General features: G+C 34.7%; 1 protein-coding gene across 1 annotated transcript; it reads right to left on the bottom strand.

Moving 5' to 3' along the window:
• Positions 1-12729: 12729 nt before the first annotated feature.
• LOC110719954 (receptor protein-tyrosine kinase CEPR1-like) lies at positions 12730-16537 on the bottom strand. Its single transcript, XM_021898951.1, has 2 exons — positions 13698-16537; positions 12730-13404 (listed from the first exon to the last, which is right to left on the bottom strand). The coding sequence occupies exons 1-2, from the start codon at positions 16177-16179 to the stop codon at positions 13010-13012; spliced, it is 2877 nt and encodes a 958-aa protein (XP_021754643.1). The 5' UTR covers positions 16180-16537; the 3' UTR covers positions 12730-13009.
• Positions 16538-16766: the final 229 nt, after the last annotated feature.

Here is a 16766-nt window from a genome sequence, read left to right as displayed (position 1 = left end):
AAATAATACTTTAATGTAAAATTATAGATTTGAAATAGGTATTTATATCTTAGAAAACTAACCATGAAGAAAATAAAGGAATAGAATTAAAGAGAATTGGATTTGCATTGGAAAGAATAGGCAGCATTTGCAGAGGCCATTACTCCTTCAATATAACTCTGAATTGGGTGATTCTTGAGCCTAACCTCAATGATTTTTTGAGAGGAACAATTTTCCGTGAAATAAAAAAACCCCAAAACTGAACATAAGTGCCCAAAACTCCAAAGATATACGGGCTGATTTTCTTTTAGAAAAGAGGAAAAGGAAAGTAAAAAAAGGTTGAGAGAAAAGAAGAGTAAGAGAGAAGAAGAGAATTGAGTTTTTGGTGTGAAGAATATATAGGTATGAGGGGTTATTTATAAGCTAGCTTATGCAAGAACTATGGTAGGAGAATGTAGGAAGAATTATGGTAAATTGTTTAAGAAATTACTCGGAGAAGAGAGCTAAAGAATTATGGAAAGTCTAGGTTATGGTGATTAAGTAATGAAGAAATAAGGTAAGTATGTAGTTATGAAATATTAAATGGTAAATGGCTTTGCTTGGGGAATACTCAAGAATGATTTAAGGTAGGGAAATAAGATGATCAAATTTTTAGGAGATGGAAAATAAGAATTAAGGAAAATAATAGAATTGAGGAAGATAGTTAAAATACAAAAATTACCAAAATAATTTTTCTCAAAATACAATATGGTGGCCGAAAATTTGAGCTTTCCTAAGATCGTATTTTTGGACCTCCCTTTAAATATTTAGGCAATTATTTTGCTAGTTTTTAAGGAATAAAAATGATTTTGTAAATAATATATTTTATATAAAATAATTATTTAGAAAAATACCAATTATTAACTAATTAATTTAACTCAAAAAATCAGATTTTCTACACTTAGAAAATCCAAAAATCCTAGAAAATTAATTTGGGAAATTCGGCCCTTTTAAATTAAATATAATTTTGTTTAATTTAAATATCCGAAATATATATAAATAATCCGGTTTTTAAAATAAAATAAATGGATGATAAATCTTATCCAAACTCTAAAATAACAATTGAGTTTTAAAATGTTTTTGGCGCCAAAATTCAATAATCATTTTGGCTCCAAAATTCAAATAGTAAAATAAATTACTAAAATAACCTTAAAAGAAAATACTAATTAATTAATTAATTAGAAAAAACGTTTCAAAAATACGGGGTATTACATAGAGCTTCGGGTGAAGTATTGATTCTAGGAACACTTGAATTAGGAACTTTGAAAAGATTTAGAAAGATGAAGATTAAGAGAATTAGAGTATGAGAGAGATCATGAGCAGAAAACGATTTCCGTAACCCACGAAAGGCCACGATATATAGGAAAAAGAAAAAAAAAGATAGAAAATACACTCCCAGAAGGAAAACACTGTTGCACCATGTCATCACTTGGCCCCACAAAACAAAACTATCGCTCAGCGACAAAATTTGGCACCACGCGACGGTTTTTGGCGTGTCGCGCCAAAACGACGCCTTGAGGCAGAATTCCGATTTTTGCGATATTTGTTATTATCATAACTTTTGATCCCAAATATGGATGAAGGAAAATAATATATCGTTGGAAATCCTTACAAGTCTAATTTCCAACCCAATTAGGATCAGGTCAATATCTTTTACTGATCAAAAGATATGGTCAAAATAGTGCAAGGATGTCGGTTTTGGATAGAGTTTTGTATTTCGATCATATCTTTTTTGTTATAGCTCGGAATCAGGCTTAAGATATATCATTGGAAATATTATGTCAAGGGCTATCCAACCATGAAATATTTGGATAAAAATTATGAGGCAAAAAATGTAGATTTGTTCGATTTTGGGACTACAGTCATGAAAAGATATAATTAAAATGGGTTAAGATATGTGGATTTTGGGCTAACATGCTTTCATCCTATCAATATACAACTTACACACTAACATGCTTTCATCCTATTAATATACAACTTAGCTGGTTGCACTTGTTTACAAGCATACAACACAACCAACCAATAAATAGCTAAATAAATTACTTATTTAATTTGATTACGCATCGAACGGCCAATTCCCTGCCCCAAATAAATTGAGGTAAAGTACACCGGGAGCTAACCGGGTCGGCAAATGCTACATAAAAGTGACTGGACGTCCTGCGCATAAAATAAATAAAGGAAAATACAGCGTCCGGTACTCCCAGTAGAAGTTATGATCAAATATAAAGTCACATAACTCCCCCCATATGTTCATACTCAAGGTATATACATTCCAAGAGTTTTGGTGCGGAATCTCTTTCACTTTATGTTATTTTACATATTTTTAAACTTGGTGATGACTCTCAAACCATAATACAATCAATCATAATAAATCATTCAAGCAATCAAACACACCAATTTAATTCTTGAATCATTAGTGACCACATAAATTTAATGTTGAACCCTTTTTAAACTACCTCGGCGTTAAATAACACCTTAAGCGCATAAAGCATCGCAAATCCTATCCCTTGGTGTTTAGAACACCTTAAGTGCACTTAGGCACCACAATACATTTTATTCCTGTGTTCTAAGACACTTAATAGCTCAATTCCCATGCTTAAAGCAACAATAAAAATTATATGAACCATAATAAAATTTCTTTTTTTATATTCCAAACCAAATTAAGCCTTTTGTTTAATTAAACATGCTCTCAATTATGCCAATAATAAAAGTGTGGTTCATATTCAACATGCGAACATAATTAATTCCAATTATCAATTCACCACAAATAATTCATACTTCACAAATCAATCACCAACATCAATCCAATCAACAATTCCAACCAATACCTATAATAATACTACCTTGGAGTTAATTAAACAAAGCCTAACATGCTTCTATACACTTAAATAATTACCGAGTACGCGAACGTACCTCGAATATGATTTCAAAGTCGTCACGAATCACTCACTTGGATATCTCCTACAACCCAAAATTACAAAGAGACATTAATACCTATTAAATATAAATTTCCAGCAATATATACACTCTTTAAATCACTTGTAAACCCTATAAAACATGCTGAAAATTAATTTAAAACCCCTACTTTTATTCCCAATTATTGGGTAATTAAAATCCTTTCAAGAAACATAATTCTAACCTTTATATAAAAATTCCAGCTTTATAAAAACATGTAAAATTGTTGTAATTATGTTTAAAACACCCAACTACAATCAATTTCCATCCATATACATTAATTTAGAAACCTAGGGTTTTCAATTTGGGGTTTTTTAATTCGAAAACTAAATTTGAAAATTATATACATAATAATCATAATCAAACATCATGAAAATCATCACACAGCCAAAAATAATAATTAAATCAAGGCTAGATTAAAATTAAAACAAAGAATAGTTTTCTTTTTTAAACACACACAACCGCACGACGGGAGGGGGCTGCTGCCGCCCTCCACGCCGATGGCTGCTGCTGTCGGTTGTTGCTGGCGGCGGTGGCCGGCCGGTGGGAAGTGGTGGTGGTGGCCGACCACTATGTGTGTGTGCATGTGATGTGTAAAATAAAAGAGGAAGGAGAAAAATTAAGGGAGAGAGAGGGAGAATTTACCTTTGGGTATTCTCCACCTTGGACAAGATCTAACTTGCTCAAAAGATAGGTATTTATACCCCCTCTTAAAACCCTCATAACCTTAAATTCCCTTTGTACCCTTAATGATCCCTTCTCCTATTCAAACTAGTCATTTGACTTCCTTTAAAATTCCATTGTCGTTAAAACTTCCTTTTATAAAATAATATGCTCCAAAGTTTTTAAATAATAAAAAAAATATTTTCAAAGCAATTAAATAAATAGAAATGAACCTTTAATTAAATAAACCTTTTTAAAATTAATAAAATATCATAAATAATTCATTTCAAATTATTTAAATGCTTTATAAAATAATAATTTAAATTAAAATACGTATAAAAATACGAGGTATTACATTTAAGCACTCCTGAGATTAAATACTCGACCCGACCGGTAATGGCGGTGAAAGGTTGTTCATCATCGGGTTTGGTTTTGGGGAGACATTGTAAGATGTCTACACACGTGGATCAATCAGGTCATGACACGTGTCACCCTAGGAGGCACCCGAAATGGGCCAACTCGGATAAGACACGTGGCACATCCATCATATAGGAAATGGAGTCCTTCATGGGCTCAAATCTCGAGACGTCGTAAACACGGCGCAGCCCAATTACCTAAGTTTAATGACCTAAGGTAAGGGCACGCACTCCCATGCCCTATGAATAGAGATATTTATTACCTTGGGAGGGACACTTTTACATCTTACAATTATTACACTATTCACTTATTCTTACAACAGTGAAATCTCTTAGATTTCGGGATCCGAGAAGAACAACCTTTACTTTCCGCATTTTACTCAACTTTGACATTTGTTAACTTGATCGTCGAAGGCAGAACTCTGAACAACCAAAGTTTCTGTTTGTTACAGGTATAGACGCTAGCAGATCCAATCTTAGAGTTATAACTCTCCCGCATGACACATCAGGAAACCCCTAAACACATCCTTACCTAAATAAAAATAAAAACCAACTCCATATACAAATAATAATGTTAATAGTAACAAAAAGTCAAAATTAAACTACTACTTTTTACTTAAATTACAAATCAGTTAAGAAAATGAAGAAAAGATAGAAAACCATGAATCTATACATGTCTTTGTACACTTGTACCCAAAATTAAGGGTCTTTTTTTTTTCATCCATTAATAATTAGAATACCTATATTAATCTACCCATTGAAATGATCTATCAACACTTTTGATTTTTAAAGCAACAAAAAGTCCAGCATCCATCATTTTTTTATTTGGATTTAGGCTTTCGAATGTCGACAATGGAGAAGCTAGATACTTGGAGTTACAGCCACAACCACCACGGTGCAAATCCCAAGTCGTCGGTGCTATTTCCAACTGGTGTAGATCGTGGGTAGGAGAAAGATAGAACGCCGAGATCGGAGAAGATGATGTCGAAACGCCGAGATCGGAGGGTGTGAATGATCGGCGAGAGGGTGAGAATACGAGTGAGAAGTTGAGAGGTGCAGCTGTGAGAAGTTGAAAGGACTTAAGGAGAATGAAGGAATAAACCCTAGGTTGGGGAATTGAGAGTCACTACTTCACTGGGTATATTTTCAGGGAAAAAAATTTTAAATTTAAAAAAAAAATGGTATTGACCGGGTAGTCGGGTACCCGAGACTAGCAAAGTTCGGCCCATGACCCGGCCCATGATCTGACTATTTTAGCGGGCTGGGTACCCTACTCGAAAAATGTAAAAAAGATTAACTATTCGTCGGGTATTTTGCAGATCATCGGGTTATCGAATCGGATCAAGCGGGTTGGGTTTTTTAGAACACCCCTAGTATAATCCTGATTTTAATAACTTTAATTCAAATATTCAATAATACTTCGCTTTTTTAATATTTTGGTGTTGACCTATAATTATTTGGAATAGTACTCCGTACTTTTTTGAATGCGTTTGATATATCAAAGATTCTTGCTTATCATTTGCCTAATGTATAACCAACATAAAACCCTATTTTGTTAATAGTTAAAAAAAAAATGATCAACATTAAAAGAAACAAAATAAAAATAAATTAAATACAATCACAGTTAAAAGAAAGATTTAGTTAGTTAAGTTTTTATAAAGATAATATCTTTAATGGTAGTTATTGCTTGTAGTTTGATATTTTATCACCATAATAGGCGATAGTTAAGGAATCATTATCATTTAAATTGTGATATGTTCTTTAAATTTGAAATTTTTTCCTAGAATTAAGCTAACCATAATATACCAAATAAAATATTTCACAAATTTTATATGTGGCTTGTCACACAATGAAGATAACTTTGTTAATGTTGTATGGGTTACTCGGTCAGTATTAATGGAGTTACTTCGTCAGTGTTATAGAGGTTACTTGATCAGTGTTACAGGGGTTACTCGATTAGTGTTATAGGGGTTACTTTGTTCATTTACAACCGGCCACATGGTGTGGCCAGCCGCACACAAGAAGGACTGAAAATATTTTCCTTAAACAAATTTTAATACTAAGATTTTTTGGTAAGCATATTTTAAAGGATAAATTAATAAAGTATGTTCATTTGTATATCTATAACTAATACTAAAGTAATTATCGCTGACATCATCATTATCCACGTGGCAGCTTCTTATAAAAAAATTTCCCTCCAAACTATTATTGACATCATTTTTTTTAAAAACTTTTTCAAGGTAAAACTAATATTTGAAAATGATTGATTAATTATGTCCTTCATTTTAGCTCAATTAATCTAACTAGAGTGATCACGATTTGTTATGTTTTGCTTAAAATATTTATATTGCACACTTACAAGAAATTTTTCTTATTATTAAAACCGTGCATCGCACGGAACTAACCTAATTTAGTATATTCTAAGTGCCTTTACATTTGTATATATTTATAGACTATATATCATATGCACGGAGTACATAATATAGGATATATAAAGTATATTTAAGTATGTAACTATATGTTGAAATATACTGACCATATAATCATAAGCTGATAAAATATTTACCTTTATATGTTGAAATATACTGACCATATAATCATAAGCTGATAAAATATTTACCTTTATACAAGAGATAATCAACTGACATGTATTATTGTATTAGGTCATAATATACATCGTAATTATAGTTTACATTATTTTAGTCAAATTATATCCACCTTATTTATGGTTAGTCATTCATTGACTTAAATTATCAAATATTATATATTATCAATTATGTACATCTGGTCGTAGGCAATAATTAATAAAAATATGTGTCACAGACTCACAGGTAATGTCCTATGAGTATTTGGGTAAACTCCTTATACAGAAACAAGATTTATAATTTCATGTTTGTTTGTTTTTTTTTTTTATCGAACAGAGTTACAAAGAAACTATTTTGCGGTTTCTTGCGAGATTTGCCTGATGAACCCATATTATAGAATAATTTCAATCGTTGTGTGAGTGTATTTACGGGATAAAGATGATGAATTGGTAGTCAATTTCAACCATGGATGAAGAACCTCGAAGAACGTTGAAGAATAATGTATAATGATGATGAACAATGAAGAACGATTTTTTGATTTTAATATTTTAAATTTAATCTTAATTTTGGATTTTATTAAAAAGTTATTTTAATTAAATAATTAAGAAAAAAAAATTAAAAAAAAAAATTTCGAAAAAACAAAATTTAATTTTCGGAAAATTGAAAAAGATTTAAAAAAAAATTAAAAAAGAGCTTTAACCAAGCATTTAAAATAAAAAATAAATAATAAATAAAAAATCAACCAGTAGAATTTAAAAATAAGGTGGTTACTTTTAGAGTATGGAGGTAATTTACCCTTGAGGTATATAAGTATAATGTAGTTTCAAACTACGTTGTTCAAGTGAGCTATTTGTACTAATAATTTTATTATTTATGATATATTTTGATAAGTGGTGATGACTCAGTTTTTTGTTGACGTGTGTGTGTTGTTTTGTTGTGCTACTTGGGTTTGCGGTCATGTCTTTTTCTTATGGTGGCCCTGCAACGATCGATTTTGGAATTTTTCCTCAATGGTGAACAATCAAGATTGTCTAAGCAAATTAATCAAGTGATCGCAGCTAAAGGAGGTCAAGTGTTTTGATTACTATTGTAAGAAATATGCCTTGAATCTGATTTTGGGTCTTTGGAGCAGCGAGCTATAGCTTGTGAGGTAGCTCACTAGTTCGAAGATAGCTCACAGAGGATAGTTGATGTGTAAGGGATGACCGAGAGCTTGCTCGGTAGCTCGCTCAATAGCTCATGGGGGATAGAAGGCGTGATGGGGGTGAGCGATAACTCGCTCGATGGTGAGTGATAGCTCTATCAGGGGTCTGGTCGAGCGAGAGCTCACTAGATTTTGAGCGAGAGCTCGTCAGGTTTGCGCGTGGGACCTTATTTTCTTATTTAAGGAATTCTTTTGTTTTTTATATATCCTATCCTAAATACTCCTAAGTTATTTCCTACCTGCTATGATCATTAGTTGAGTGATTATTCAGAAATCTGAGAGTTTGTATTTCTCATTTGTTCTGAAAGAGATAACATTAGAAATCCGAGAGACAATCAATCTGTTTTCTGTGATTGGTTTCAAATCTGTTCTGAATATGTAATCTGTATTTCCTAAGATCAATAAAACTATTACTCTCGTCTGCCCGTGGACGTAGCCAACTCATTGTTGGTGAACCATGTATATGTGTGTATGTTCGTTTTTCCTGTTAATTTTACATTCAATATTTGTTCTTTCTTGCATCCATTATAATAAGTATGTTATAAAGAGTTTGTAGAGTTGTACAAATAGTTCACTTAGATTTATTGAGCTGTAACTATTGGGATTTTGTAAGCCTTAGCACTTGACAGGTTGTCAAGTATGTCTATCATGCCTTCGATTTAGGCTTATACTTCCGCAATTTTAATCAAAGGTTGTTTATTACCTTTTATTTCTTATATTTTATTAGTTAGCAAATCGGGGGTGTTGTAAGACCCGTGTTGCATCCACATTTCAAGCCTAAATAACTCTTATGTGAGGGGCGTGATAGAATATTTAAATCAATCTTACTCAACCTAGCCTGCCTAACTTGGACCAGGCTGATCTTACCGCCTACCTCTCTAGGCCCACACTTGCCAATTCCTCAGCCCAGCCCAGACGATCATGCCACTCCGGCAAATCCCAATGTCTAGTCTACTACTATTCCATCTACCCGTCTGGTAACATGCAACCAAAGGGGTATTTTAAAATCCAAACGACAATTTAATCTTCTTTGTGAAGGTACTAAATCCCATTTACCACGTAATCTCGTGTTAGCCCTTCATGACTCTAATTGGAAAATGGCTATGAATGATGAATATAATGCTCTAATTGAAAATAAGACGTGGGAATTGATACCCTGTCTACATGATGTTAATGTGTTTCATTCTATATGTGGATTTTTACTCACAAAGAAAAATCTTACAATTCATTTGAGAGGCATAAATACCGTCTTGTAGGTGATGGCAAAAGACACCAAGTTGGCGTGGATTGTGGTGAGACATTTAGTCCAATGATCAAATCGGCAACTACTCGAACTGTACTCAGTTTGGCTCTATCAAAGGCATGCCATGCCTATTCATTAATTTGATGTGAAAAATGCTTTCTTGCATGGTGATCTTAAGAAGAATGTGTTTATGCCTCAACCTTTGGGGTTTCACGACCTCATTTATCCTAATCACATGTGCTTGTTAAAGAAATCCTTGTATGGGCTCAAACAGGCCTCTCGAGCTTGGTACACAAGAGATTTGCAGATTAATTATGTCTCCACACTTGGGTTCACACATTGCATAGTCAATTGGATTATTCGCTTTTAATTTTGTGTTTGCACAAGGTATTTTTTATGGCATGTATATTCTTTTGTATGTGGATGATATTATCTTGACAGCATTTTCAGATGCACTTCATAGTCTATTATCTCAATGTTTTAATTTGTTTTGAATTTGCTATGAAAGACCTGGTCCATTATGTTATTTTTTGAGTTGTCACTCGCCATAAGGTGGGTTATTTCTTTCACAAAAGACGTAGGGCGTGTTCGTAGCTTTTGAATAGCTTTTAGTAGTTTGACTTATTCAAACCATTACTTTGTAGAAAACATGAGTGTTTGGAAATGTGGTGCTAGGAGTAGAATTTAGTGATTGAAGTAGCTCGTGTGAAAAGTTAATATTATTAGTTTTTGTGAAAAGTTAGGTACATGTTAGAATTTTTCTTCTATATTTTTAGAAATTTACATCTAATATCTATTCAAAATCTATTTTACCAAACACTCATACTTAATTATCGAAGGGACATACATGTCTTCTTGTAATTCATCTCCTACTCTGGTAGATACTAATGCCGACCATATGCCGACCCTTCTCACTATCGGAGTCTAGCTTGGGCTCTTAAGTATCTTACATTATTCACGAGGCCCGGCATTACTTCTGTGGTGCAACAGGTGTATATATGTATGAAAGACCCTCGAGAGGATCGGAGCACATGCTAGCACTCAAGCGCATTGTGCGCTATATTCAAGCTACTCTTGATCATGGCTTGCATCTTGGTCTATTGTGATAATTTTAGTGCGATCTATCTCTCTAGAAATTCGGTTCAACACCATCGCACTAAACATAGATGTATATCCATTATATTCGCAAAAAGGTTGCTCGTGGAAAAATACGTGTCCCTTCTCAAAATCAGATTGCAGATAATTTTACTAAGGGTCCTCCTTTGGTTCTTTTTATTGATTTTTGGGACGGTCTCATTGTTCGACAACCTGTCGCTATGACGGCTGAGGGGGGTGTTAGAATATATGGGAATATATTATGTCTACATATTAGTTAGGTATATATGTTTAATTGTATAATTAGCTAGTTAATTATAGCCTAGTTTCTCTCTTGTAATTGGTGTATATATACCGTGTTTGTTAATGAGAATGGAAAGGAATTAAACTCTTTCATTCACTTTATTTTGTTTTTTTTTTAAATAATACTTAAAACACTGTAGGCAATAAAAATAATCAATGTGTTGAAGGTCAAACATGTTGCACCCCCAATCAATAGTTGGTGGTGTTTACTGTTTAGAAGTAGTCAAACTTTGGGGTGGTGAGTGCATCCAAACTATACTTCAAGGTATTGGGCTAATTTTATCTTATTAAAATGAAAAAATTGATTTTAATAATCCCACATTAAGTCGGTTTACAGATAATATTCCCACATATCGATTATTATTTAATAATCCCAATTTGGAAGCATTTTTTTTATTGGTTCCTTATAATCAGTAAAGAATATGTAAGTAGTTACCAGCCTGAGTCATCCTCAACTTTTTTTTTTTTTTTCAAAATATTCCGTAATTTTTTGAATTTCAATTAAAATCGTACAATCTTGTACTGTCGTAATTGTTGCTGTATTTTTATTGGAAGTTTTACATTGATCTAAAGTAGTCAGGTGGGTGTTCATGGACAAATTTGAACAATTGAATTTTTCCCCAAATTGCAAAAATATTCAAGCTCTTTAATTTCTATCTTTCTTGTTGCTGTGCCAGAGATTAGATTCTTGTAATATGCATATAAAACAAAAGGTTTATTGGGAACATTCTCTTTCCCAATTTGCCGGATAGGCTATATGATTGCGTATATCTGAACCTCGTCAATCTCGTATAGTATTGTTTATTTGCCAAATCCATTTAGGTATTAATAAACTTATTGTTTTGGCGTTATTTTTGTTCAGTAATCTTGTAACAAAATGGGCATGGTAATGGCCTAATGGGTATAGTACACTCACTACATTGTGCACACCAATTGTTTGATGAACTGGCTTCAGTGCAAAGCCCATCATCGAATTGCTGAATTACTTTACTCAATTTGACCATTGTAATGCTTATTCTTTTGTCGTAAATTAATTTAATCTTTGCACTTATCTTTGCTTTTATAGTTGATTTGGTTCATTGGTTGAATATGGGTAATCATTACAGACCATTTTAGTGATGTACTGGTTATATTTTTATATTAGTAGCTACAATTATTGTATTGGTAGCTTAGGGTACTTTTAGAAAGAGGTGGAAATGGGTCGTTCAGATGTGGGTCGGTTTGGCTTAATTTTATTTAAGTCATTCTGTTCTGTTCGAGTCGATTCAAATTGGGTCAATTGATTTTCAATTGTCCTAAAAAAAGTCCATCAATATTGATCATATTGATTTTCTGGGTTGGGTTGATTCAGATTGTATTAATTTCAGCTCGGTTCAATGTCACGTTATCAGATTTTGGGGGCGGATCGGGTCTAGGTCGTGTTGGATTAATTAGGCAAATCAAGTACTAGTCGGTCTGTAACTCTGTGAGGTTAAGTTCTGGCTAATATTTATTGAAGAATGTGAAAACTTACATAATACATTTACTTGAACAATTTTGTGACAAGCCAACATGTGAAATCCTTTTTCTGTAACCTTTGATAAAAAAATATGCTAAGTATCAGCTATTTAGAGATAGATCATGAAATGATGACAGTTTGTTGCAGTGTTTTTCACCTTCTCAGGATCCTAGAGTAGTTGGTTTTTCTGCTGTTCTATAGTGGTGAAGGGCGGGAGTTGATGCTGCGTACACTCAGACTACTGAAACTCTCAATTAAACAAGTGTGCATGCACATAGCCGCCGGGCTTGAGGCAATATGAAATATAGATTTAATAAGTTTTTTAGGTTCTGAGGAAAGTGATCAAACACTTGCTGAAACTAATGTACCACATCTCCACAAGCCATTTGTTTAAGGACCTATAAAGATTTGCTTTAAAGAATGCAAGAGTTTGATGATTGACTTGTAATACTAAATTAATTCTACTAATTTAGTGAACCAAGTTGATTAGTGGGCTCTCTTGGTCACAATTTGTGTGGTGTACTGTTTTGTTTTATTTTTTTCCCAACACACGCTTTAAATTCCCAGTGTAAAGGAGAAATAATACTATGAAATTCTTTTCTACTGCAGGTTGTGCTTTGCCCTACGGCCTGTATTGCAACTAGGGTGCTCTTCAATCAGCCATCGTCTTTCATCTTGAATCAGGATAACTAATTGCTGAGTTGGGCCCTCCATATTGAAAAGATAAAAAGAGGAAAAAAACAGAAAAATAAAAGCTAAGAATTATTTTTCCTTTATGGTTTGTGCAATGCAGATGCTTGCTTTGTTATATAGCAGTTATATTGATTACATTCCTCATATCTTACAAGGGTTCTTGGATGAAAGGTGTAAAAAAGAAAAGATAGAATCTACCTACTACTTTTTCTATGAAAGAAACAAAAGGGGCCAAATTGTTCCTCATGAAGGGTCTCCTGATGCACTTGGTGAGACGATGCTTTTTGTACAGATGCTCTATTGCTTCACTTTAGATGTCTATTAATTACTGTATGTTCATAATTGAAATGTTTTATTTATTTTTGTGGAATTCAATGTGGCTTTGGTCTTACTTGTCGATTTACAAGAATCGAATCTGCATGGGTCTATCTCACCTAGGAACTGCACTATATCATTCATCGTTGGGCGTGGGGCTGGGGCCCTAGCTGTACATCGAATGGCTGTGCAGATTACTTGAAGCATATCATCCCTAAACAAACCCGAAACACGTTTGTCCAAGACTTCCATAGCTCCTTCCTTGGTTTCTGCCTTCGTGGTAACCCAATTTATGATATTCTTGTTTTCACCAAACTCTGCCTCCACTGGCTTCTTCCCTGTGACGAGTTCCATCAACACTACCCCAAAGCTGTAGACATCACACTTTGTTGTTGCCTTGGATGTATTTGCATAATCTGAAAGACATTCAGAGTTATAAAAACTTAAATAATGTATTATTTCCATAAAATTTTGACCCAACCAGCTCTAAATCTGGTAAAATACAGTATTATAGCTTAACTTTGGAAATCTTAATGTTGATGCAAGTTGATTACTATTGTATGCAGCATTAAATTTTGAATGGATCTTAACAACATCACATATACTTCGTATTATATAGCAGAATATGCATGTGTGAGTACTTAAGATGAGAAAACAAGAGACTTTCGTTTTTTTCATCATATAGAGACTATTAGCATCTGAAACTTACCAGGGTCCATGTACCCATAAGTGCCTGCAATAACAGTGTTGCTTGAATCTTTTCCACCCTTGGCTTGCAGGACCTTAGCCACACCAAAGTCTGCAACCTTAGGCTGGAAATCAACATCAAGGAGAATATTGGATGACTTGATGTCCCTGTGTACAATTGATGGCAGCAGATCATGATGCAGGTAAGCTAAACCCTGAGCAACCCCTAAGGCAATTTGGTGGCGAGTTGGCCAATCCAATTGAATTTTCCCTTTGTGTAGGGCATCCCAGAGGTTTCCATTAGGCATATACTCATAAACCAGCAAGCTACAATCGAAACTTGACAAATAGCAGTACAGCTTCACGATGTTCTTGTGCCTTATATTTCCCAGAGTCTGAACTTCTGTCTCAAGCTCTTTATCTGGAAAGAGCTGGTCTTCCGGCACCTTGTCCTTTGTTTTCCGACTCCATAGCTTCTTCACTGCCACAATATCTCCACTGCTTAGCCCAATTCTATACACTGTTCCTGATCCTCCGTGACCAACTATGTTCTCGTCAACCATGGCATCTAAGATCTCACGTTGATTAAAGCTTATTCGATGGAAGCTTTTGACATCATATGAGCAGAAAGACGATGACATGGTCTCATCATGTCCTATCAATGATTTTCCTTTTCTTAACCATCGTTTAAAGAACAAGATAGCTCCAAATAAGAAAAGAATTACCGAGGCCACTATTACCCACATTAGATTCACTCTCTTCCGGGTGCAAGCCTGTTGACAAAGTTGGAAGCTTCTATCTGATGTGTCTGTGTATGTTGTCACACAGAGCCCTGGATTTCCTAAGAAGCTGTCTTCTAGACCCTCTTTAATTAGGGAGAGAGGAATGGGACCATGAAGATTATTATTTGAGAAGTTGACAGAATTGGGGATTATCTCAGATAGGCTCCTAGGAAGCTTCCCTGTCAATTGGTTGTTTGACAGGTCAAGGAGATTAAGTGATTTTAGCTCAGATAGTGAATCGGGAATGGAAGAATTAAGCTTGTTGCTTCGTAGCAGTAAGAGATTTAGCTTCTTAAGGTTACCAATTTCAGTAGGTATAGGGCCAGACAGAAGGTTGTTGCTTAAATCTATTTTTACTAAACTTACTGCTCCAGAGATCTCAGGAGGCAGAGCCCCTGAAATTTGGTTGCTCTGAGCAAAGAATTCTGATAGGTTTTTGGCATTTCCAATCGAGGGGCTTATAGGACCCGTCAATTGATTAAAAGCTAAATCAATAACTGCCACATGGGGAAGACCAAAAAGTCCTTGTGGTACTGAGCCCTTTAACTGGTTATTGCTTACACGAAAACGTACTAGTGATGTGCACTTTTCATAAGTTTCAGGTATTTCTCCTGTAAACTTATTAGATAGTACGAGAAAGTACACGAGTTTACCTCCTTTGCAGATTTCTGGTGGCAATTTACCACTCAGTTGATTCTCTGACAAGTCTAACAGAGTCATAGCAGACGACTTCCCAAGGTTTTTGGGAACATCCCCTGTCAGAAAGTTGTCATAGATGGATAGGAAGCTCAAACTCTTCGAGTCCCCCAAGGCAGTTGGAATTTCTCCCGTGAGGCTGTTGTTGTATATCTGTAAGCCCCGGAGTTTGGGAAGGCGGCATATTGACTCTGGTATTCTTCCTGTCAATTTGTTAACTGACATATCCAGATCTGTCAGCTTTGTTAGATTACCCAACTCTTCTGGAATGGTACCTGTGAGCTCGTTGTAGTAAAGCATGAGCGACTTCAAATTGTTCAGCTTCCCCAGCTCGGGTGGAATCTGTCCATGAAGGTAATTGCCACTTAGTTCAAGATCAACAAGGGAAGACATTGTTCCTAAGGATGGTAAGATTAGACCCTGAAGCTTGGATGTTGACAAGACCAGTGACCTAAGCCATGTCAGTCGTGTGATGTTCTCTGGAAGTTCCCAGCGGTTAAGGTTGTTGTTTTCGTTGAAGTTTATCATCTCAAGATTGGTGAGGTTCATGATGGACATGGGGAAATCCCCATCGAATAAATTGTACGATAAGTCCAGGGCACGAAGGTATTTCATGCGAGAGAAATTTGGAAGTTTGCCACTGAGATATAAGGAGCTCATATTGAGCACTTCCAAGAGAGAGCAGTTGATGATGCCGTCTGGAAAACGGCCTTGAATAAAGTTGTTACTGATATCCAGCACACGCAGCTCAGGCAGGTAGGAACAAACATTCGATGGAAATGAGCCTTTGAGTGACCAGCCTGAAATATTGATCTTTGTGACTTGGCCTTGCATATTACAAGTGATTCCAGTGTAATTACAATATGACTTCCCATCTTGGACATTCCAGTAAGATAAAGCGCCACCTGAGAGAGAGTTTTTCATGAGGTTAAAATATTGAGGCTGCTGATTACTTGTGGAATGGACAGAGTTAAGGAGAGAAAGAATTAACACGAAAGAAGATAAACAGAAAGATTGAAAAGCCATGACTCGGCCTTGGTGGATGAAACTAGGGAAGAGAAAGGAGAAGTGTTTGTCTAATATGGTTGTTGCGATTGAAGGAGCAGAGAAGAGAATATGTATATAGCTAGCATGATTGAGGAGATAATTGGGTGCTGCAGTAATGAGACTTGATGGAAAAAGAAGGTTCTTCCGGTACTAATCACTGCTGAAGAAAGAGAGAGGATACATATTTAGCATAAAGAAGCTTTATGCTGTACCCACTAACTTATGTAGAGAATATGATTGTGTACGCCTATATAATGTATGAATAAACAGCGCGTACTTTTAATAACTGTTTCATGTTTCGATCAATCAGGACCACTTGATCGCTATGTATTCTCAATTAAAAGCTGATCTTCCTTCAGATAATTGATGTTTACTGTACAAAATATCATCCTAGAACCATTATTTATATTTAGAGGTTTACTTGTTTTTGTATGTATTGATCCTGCTTGAAATGGGTTAAATTATTGTGCAGTACGCTCGACTAAATTCTTCTTGCCTGATATCTCTTTTTTCGGCATTTCCTTTAATCCTTAGCTCTTTCTCTGTTACTTTCTTTCTTCTTCGGT

The sequence above is a fragment of the Chenopodium quinoa genome, unplaced genomic scaffold (genome assembly GCF_001683475.1).
Source record: "Chenopodium quinoa cultivar QQ74 unplaced genomic scaffold, ASM168347v1, whole genome shotgun sequence".
NCBI classification, from domain to species: Eukaryota; Viridiplantae; Streptophyta; class Magnoliopsida; order Caryophyllales; family Amaranthaceae; genus Chenopodium; species Chenopodium quinoa.
Note: the sequence above shows the minus strand (reverse complement) of the source record. Positions and strands in the feature narration are given on the sequence as shown.

What these genes read in the sequence shown, in the direction of transcription:
- LOC110719954 (XM_021898951.1), bottom strand. Translation starts at nt 16,179, where the DNA reads ATGGCTTTTCAATCTTTCTGTTTATCTTCTTTCGTGTTAATTCTTTCT. An exon ending in TTATGGGTACATGGACCCTG is followed by an intron (nt 13,405 to 13,697) that starts GTAAGTTTCAGA and finishes AATGTCTTTCAG; the next exon opens with ATTATGCAAATACATCCAAG.